Source organism: Setaria viridis, chromosome 9 (assembly GCF_005286985.2).
Source record: "Setaria viridis chromosome 9, Setaria_viridis_v4.0, whole genome shotgun sequence".
NCBI lineage: Eukaryota > Viridiplantae > Streptophyta > Magnoliopsida > Poales > Poaceae > Setaria > Setaria viridis.
In genome coordinates, this window is record NC_048271.2 from 36,962,308 (window position 1) to 36,969,165 (window position 6,858).

General features: G+C 44.3%; 1 protein-coding gene and 1 pseudogene across 1 annotated transcript; one reads left to right on the plus strand and one right to left on the minus strand.

Annotated features, from left to right (window-relative positions):
- Positions 1 to 339: 339 nt before the first annotated feature.
- LOC117835603 (uncharacterized) lies at positions 340 to 1,313 on the minus strand (annotated as a pseudogene).
- Positions 1,314 to 4,053: 2,740 nt separating this feature from the next.
- On the plus strand, positions 4,054 to 5,613 carry LOC117837146 (expansin-B2). Its single transcript, XM_034716731.2, has 4 exons — positions 4,054 to 4,374; positions 4,457 to 4,566; positions 4,704 to 4,897; positions 5,025 to 5,613. The coding sequence occupies exons 1-4, from the start codon at positions 4,158 to 4,160 to the stop codon at positions 5,347 to 5,349; spliced, it is 846 nt and encodes a 281-aa protein (XP_034572622.1). The 5' UTR covers positions 4,054 to 4,157; the 3' UTR covers positions 5,350 to 5,613.
- The last annotated feature ends 1,245 nt before the right edge of the window (positions 5,614 to 6,858 follow it).

Below are 6,858 nucleotides of genomic sequence, written 5' to 3' on the forward strand. Positions count from 1 at the left end.
AGTTCCATAACCCTCATATTAAACAAATCATCTTCTTTAGTTCACTGCCATCCCTCTCAGTTTCAGAAGAAGAGGACATCTGTATAGTAACAAATACAAATAACTCAGCAAGCAAACATTTATTAAATACAAATAGTTCTACAAGCATATACCACTAAAAGATAGTTCTACAAGCACATACCGAACAATTCTACAAATAGTACCAAGCATTCAGTAACAAATACAAATAGTTCTACAAGCACATACCAAACAATAGAACTGGTACTGCAGATAGTTTTAAATTTATTGAAAAAGATACAAGTGTACATGCACCATGCATGTACACAAAGCATTATTCCTCTACTTAGACCAAGCATTCATCATCCAATCATGCTTCATTGACAACCATTGAAAGCGATCTTCCGGTGTGTCTATTGTCATGAACATCTCTCTCTCAGATTTCTTGGTGAATATTTGAGTTGCTATAAAGTGTTCTCTTGTACCAGGAACTGCACCACATACCTTCACCAAGTGCATCACAACCTTTATGGAACAGACAGAGGACTCCTCTGTTTTAGCCAGGACAATAGACTCACAAGATGCTGTTGTCTTCTCATTCAATTCTACAATTCTAGCCATTTATTCTTGCATCCAATGTCCTCCAGCACTTTTTGGTTTTTTTCCCTTCTCTTTTTCAGTCAAACGGCGTCTCTTTGATGCTTTGCCACTAGTAGGTGTACCATCTTCAGCATCACTATCATCATCTTTGTCGAGATCAACATCTTTGTCATTATCATCATCCTGCTGTCCATTGTTACCTTGGGAAGGTGGATCACCACTTGATGGAGCCCAATAATCATCACCAGTGTTTTTAAGATCTTCAAACATGATGGATAATTGTTCTTCATGTTCAAGTGGTTGGTCCTTAAACTTGGTAGTACCTTTGAATTGCTACAATCATAGAGCCAAATGTCAGCCATAGATGCATATCACAATCTACATTGATACAAAACAAGTGGGGCACAACTTTACCTTGTTCATCTTCTTCTACCACCAATCTGGAGCATCAAAGATTTTTTTTTATCCCAACCTGACCCTGTCTCCTTCTACAGTTGTTTCCAATTGTTGTACGCTTTCCTCAACTTGTCCCATTTGTTTTTGAACTGCAGCTTGGTATAAGATAGTCCAATCTTTTCTTTAAATAGGGAAATCATATTGGCCTATCCTTTCATGTTCAAATGGGTTCCATATCGATTCTTTGCCTGAACTCTCTCAGCAAATAACTGACAAACTATCCTAAGGTTCTCATCACACCAGTCCGCACTATCACCCATGTTGCTGTTCAAAAATTTCACCATGAATCTCCAAACAATATAGCTTAACACAGTTATCACAAGCATCATCCATTTTTCCATTCTATTGTCCACCAAGCAAAAGCACAAACATATGAGGGAGAAATGGATAGACATTACCTTGCCGGAATGGAGGAGAACCGCCAGAAGGAGGGGTGTGTTGCAGGCCTGGAGAGGGGTCTGGCGCTAACTACTACTCCTTGCGGACGTGGAGCTTGCCCCTGCGGACGGAGAGGCGTGGGGCTGCAGCTCGCCCCTGCAGACAGGGGGTGCGGGGCCGTGCCGGACATGGAGGCACGGGGCAGAGATGGATGGGGTTGAGCAGGGTGGCGGCGGGGAGGACCTAAACCCTAGTCTCCCATGGCTAGGAGCGCCGAGGGTGGGTGGAGGTGGAGGAGTTAGGGGCGTTGGGCGAAAGAACGGGTGCGGGAGGAGGAGCGATATATATGAGTGGCATTGATGGGTAAATACTATTGAACTTGAAGCCTGGGTTCGTATTCGGGAGGGTGGGGAGCGGATGAGGATTGGTGGGGAGTAGGTTTTTCTAGCTCTGACCTTGCAGTACAAAAATGAGGGAGCGATTCACCTGATTTCACATGAGGAGCTGGTCGAGTTTTTCCCGTTTGGCAGAGCTCCTCCGATTCTCGTGTGAATCAGGAGCCAGGAGCGGTGCCAAAGAGGCCCATAGAAGTATTCCCCGCGGTTACAAAATGCTAGACGTTTACTTTTTTCCTAAATAAAAATCCCTCTAACTTCAACCATGCTTATTGAAAAAAATAGCAATGTCTACAATATCAATGCAGTCTTGTTAAATTCATCCTGAATTATGTTTTGGTAATAAATTTATTTAACATTTTAGATGTTAATATATTTTCTATAAACCTGGTCAAAGCTAGATGTTAATATAATTTGAAATTGAGGTAGATACTTTAGATGTAAATTTATAGGGCCATTTTAGGTTATTTTTATAATGATATAGATGGGTACTCTAGCTTAAAATCAAGGGGTTACTTTAGATTATTTAAACATATAGGGGTTAGTTAAATTTTTTTAAATAGTTGAGGCGTGTAATTTAGATATAAATTTATGGGTTACTTTAAACTTTTTTTTTAATAATAGCATACGTGGGTAAGATCTCAAAAACTAAATAGCTTTTATTGTTAAAAAATACCTAGTAAATACTTGCTAAGGATTTAGGACAAAAATTAGAAGGTGTTCCTTAAGAGCGTGTTAAATCTAAAAGCCTTCCTAATTTTGGCCTCATGTCATACGTTACCACACTCCAGAGTGCAATTCTTTGTACTCACTGTTCTTTTGTCCCCCTGCTATCCCCTCTAGACCTCAGGATGGTGTGGCAATGTGAAGTTCGTCGAAGATTGCAGCTTCAATTCAGCATGTAAAGATAGAGACCATTCTGCTGAAGATGATAATAAATATCTATTTATTCTTATTTCAGACCTATGGGTGTTCTAATAAAGTTTGATGATTATATAATAAATTGGCTTAATTCTCTAGTGAAGTTGTCATATGTATGAGTAAACTGGTCCTAACATACATATTATTTGCATTCGATTTTATCCTTAAAATCAGGTGTGGCAACAATGGATGAACACACCACTAAGGTACTATGTGGCATGTGTTAGATGCTAAAACTTAAACATATTTGAACTATTTTGAACCTGCGATACAACTTGTCGGTCCAATGAACCGAGCACATGAGCGGTTCGATTGCCGATTGGGTCCTAATATCTATGGTGTTTTTTGGGTTCATCAATCGCAGGCCATTAGCGTTTCCATTGATTTTCTAACAAAAATAAAGAATGATGACTTTATTGATTTGCAGGCCATCGGCATTTTCATCAAGTCCACGGCGCAACGCTGAAATCCTGGAAGTTGACAAGATGCAAATCTTGGTTCTGTAGTGGCAAGTTAGTTGATTAAGTGTAGAAATCATTGTGGCTTGATCAATTTAAGTGCGCTTTAAGGCAAAGGAAAGCTTGACGATCTTGGATGATTTGAAAAATACTGCAGAAAAATAATTATATCGAGTGCTTTGGATCTCTAAAATTCTTATGAACTTTCTGTAAAATTGGTTATTTCATAGGATAGTTCATAAAAAATATAGGATTTTAAACATGAGGTCTCTCTCACCTCATAAGAATAATTGCTTTGTGTCTATCTCTAATCCCGGTGTTTTGTACGTTTTCCATCCAAACGGGTTCCTCTGGGTTTTTTTTGTCCCATAATCCCATTCCTTGCACCTGCATTCCGATAGAAATCCAGCAATTTCTTTTGCTATGTTTTGCATGTCCCATGCCACAAAGAGGGCCGAATAGGTTCATACCTGAGGACTAGTATCTAAGCAGCACCCAAAAGTCAGCTCAGAGTTGTGCCTTGCATGATCTAAAGCTTAAAAAGGCTTTTCCATCGTATTGCAGCAGCTGTATGTTGTAACTACCGTATCACATTCTTAAAGGGAGAGCCATACGCGAGGGAGCATATGCATCACCAGAGTATCCGAACGGGATATTTGTTATTCTCTTTTTAAAGTCAAAACAAGTTTAGGTCGGTAACTTCGTACGTGGTGGCACATCGTCTCTGTGTTTTTTTCCCCCTGAAATACATCGTCTCTATTAGTTGCATACATGTTGGATGGACACAATGAATAACACGGCACCACGTCGGGTGCGAGGGTGCTAGACTATCGGCATGCTGAATTTCTCATCCTTTTTCCAATAAGCTACCCTTCCTGCCTATAAATTCCACGGCAATGTCGTCTCCGACAAAATCGAGCCGAAAGCAGTAGGGTCAAGCTGAGATCGATCGATGGCCGCCGTGATGATCTCCTTCAAGGCTATTGCACTGGTTGCAGCACTCCTCTCCGTGGTGGCCACGTACAGCGCTCACGCCGAACCGAACTACAACGAGACCACCGCCCGCAGAGAATTGTACTACTCCGTCGGCTCCACCCCCAGCACCACCTGGCGGCCTGCCAGGGCCACCTGGTACGGCCGGCACAACGGCGCCGGCCCTGACAACAACGGTATGTGCTCGTGGTAATGCTGCCGTGTTCGTATCATCTACGTGCTCTTGTGCTGATCGATACGATACGATACGATCTGCAGGTGGCGGGTGTGGGTACAGCAACACGAACCTGTACCCGTTCAATTCCATGACGACCTGCGGCAACCAGCCCCTGTTCTTGGACGGCAAGGGCTGCGGCGCATGCTACCAGGTGCGAGCATTAACCTAGCAATGGACCGCACCCCCGATCATTTCGTCAATTTGCTTGTTGGTCAAATGCGATAGGTAGCAGTGGCACATGTATGATGTATCGATCTCTTCACGTTCTGTTTTCTCTGCCTACTTCAGATAAAGTGCACCAGTAAGAACAACCCTGCCTGCTCCGGCGAGCCCAAGCAGGTGATCATCACCGACGTAAACTACGACACCAAGATCGCCCCCTACCACTTCGACCTCAGCGGCACGGCGTTCGGCGCCATGGCCAAGCCCGGCTATAACGACAAGCTCCGCAAGGCCGGAATCATCGACATGGAGTTCAGGAGGTCAGTGTAGTGTACTAGTGTGTACCATTTAGAGTAGCACATTTCTGACGATCGTCGTGAGTTGGTTAATAATCGTTCTTTGTAACCTGAAGATGTGATCTCATATATATGCGGCGTGCCCACGCAGGGTGCCCTGCAACTACAAGGGCCTGCCGGTGAGGTTCCACGTGATGGGCGGCTGCAACCCGTTCTACTTCGCGGTGATCGTGTACTACGCCGGCAGTGACGGCGCCGTGGTGCAGGTGGACCTCAAGGAGGCCAACTCCAACACGTGGAGGCCGCTCTACGAGTCGTGGGGCGCCGTTTGGAGGATCGACCCCGGCCACCCGCTGAAGGCGCCCCTCTCGCTGCGCGTGCGCAGCGACTCCGGCAAGATTCTGGTGGCCAACAACGTCATCCCGCTCAACTGGAGGGGCAACGCCGACTACCGCACCATCGCCCAGTTCCGCTGAACGCTCGCTGGCAATGGATGATCGCTCATATAATCATCTCGGTCCGGTTCGTATTAAGTTGTTATCGCTATCTTATGATTGCAAATTGGAAATAGCTTTTGTTTGTTATTACAGTCTTTTTGCGAGGTTTCAAAATTGTTAGTCGTACTTTGCGACTTGGAGAAGTCTTGATACTTTCTGTCGTTGTGTGCATTGAGATCAATGAGATGCATATATACGTGGAATATATAGGAGGCAATGTTATCCATTGCTCCGCTATCACAAGTGTTTACGCGTACCACGCACAGTGTGTAACCGAATCATGTTGGTAAATTTGTACGCGGTGCACCGTGCTCTATCTTACTCGCATGTGCGTCGTATATGAGAAGCAAGCAGTTACAAGTACTACTGGGAGGATCGGAGCTGCCTCGATCCTGACTAATCAGGTGTTTCAGATTATTTTAGTATATGCCGATCTGAATCTTGAACTTGCAATTCACTGTCGCTTTTCAGAGCACTACTGCGCGCTTAAACTGCAGTATATAGCTCCAGCATGTTGCTCAACGTGGAAAAACACGAAGGTTTACTATCCCAAGTTTTTTATTTTTTTTAAATCAAGATACACTTGCATTTCTCATATTCATCATCAAAATTGTGAACTAAAATGATCTAAGTACATTACTCGTTGACATAAACTGTAACGGTGAAGAATAATCAAATACCAATTATACCGGGGCATGAAAATCTAAGGCTGCATTTAGATGTCAATATTGGAGACCTTGGCATTGAATTGGTTTCAATACCAAATCGGTCATGATGTTACATTGGGCTACAATTCGAATTCCATTGTTTGGATGACTTTGCATTGCCTTTTGGAATCCATGGAAGCATCCCAATTCATTTCCTGTTTGGATGTGCAAAAATGATGAAATTGAAATTTAGTCGACACCCCTTCTCCACCGCACAATCCTCTACCCAGCCAAGTCCGTCGCGCCTCCCATTCTTCGCCAGCGAGTCAAGGAGCTCTTGTAACCGCACATGGAGAGGAGAAGAGCGGCACATGGCTTGAAGAGACAGAGGGGTCATGCATGGGATAGAGGTGGGAGATGGAGCCGCGCTACGGAGCTCCTCCTTTTTCCGCTGCTGTGCTCGAGCTTCCCACCCTGGAGCTCCTCCCTTCTGTGCTCGAGCTCCCCATCGTCCGTGATGGTGGAGGGAGGTAGGAGAGGGGCAGCGTGGCCCATCGGGGGAGGGAGGAGGGAGGGCGGCGCAGCCCATCGGCAGAGGGAGACACAGGAGGATGGGCAGCCCGCTGAAGAAGGGAGGTAGGAGAGTGTTGGCGCTCGTTATCTACACACTTTAAGTGCCATTTAAGTGGTGTTTTATATATATTTTTATACTAACCCACCACTTGGCACCTGAAATAACCCCATTTTTGCATATGCATTGTATTTTGGAGGACATTCTATTTTTGCAGGAAATTAGACCTAAAAGTATATTTTTGGATAAAGTCCCAAACGATCAACAAAC

Excerpts from the sequence above, each read along its gene's own strand:
- LOC117837146 (XM_034716731.2), top strand. The coding sequence starts at position 4,158 with ATGGCCGCCGTGATGATCTCCTTCAAGGCTATTGCACTGGTTGCAGCA. Across the intron at positions 4,375-4,456 it reads CGCCGGCCCTGACAACAACG|GTGGCGGGTGTGGGTACAGC; the intron begins GTATGTGCTCGT and ends TACGATCTGCAG. Across the intron at positions 4,898-5,024 it reads ATCGACATGGAGTTCAGGAG|GGTGCCCTGCAACTACAAGG; the intron begins GTCAGTGTAGTG and ends GTGCCCACGCAG.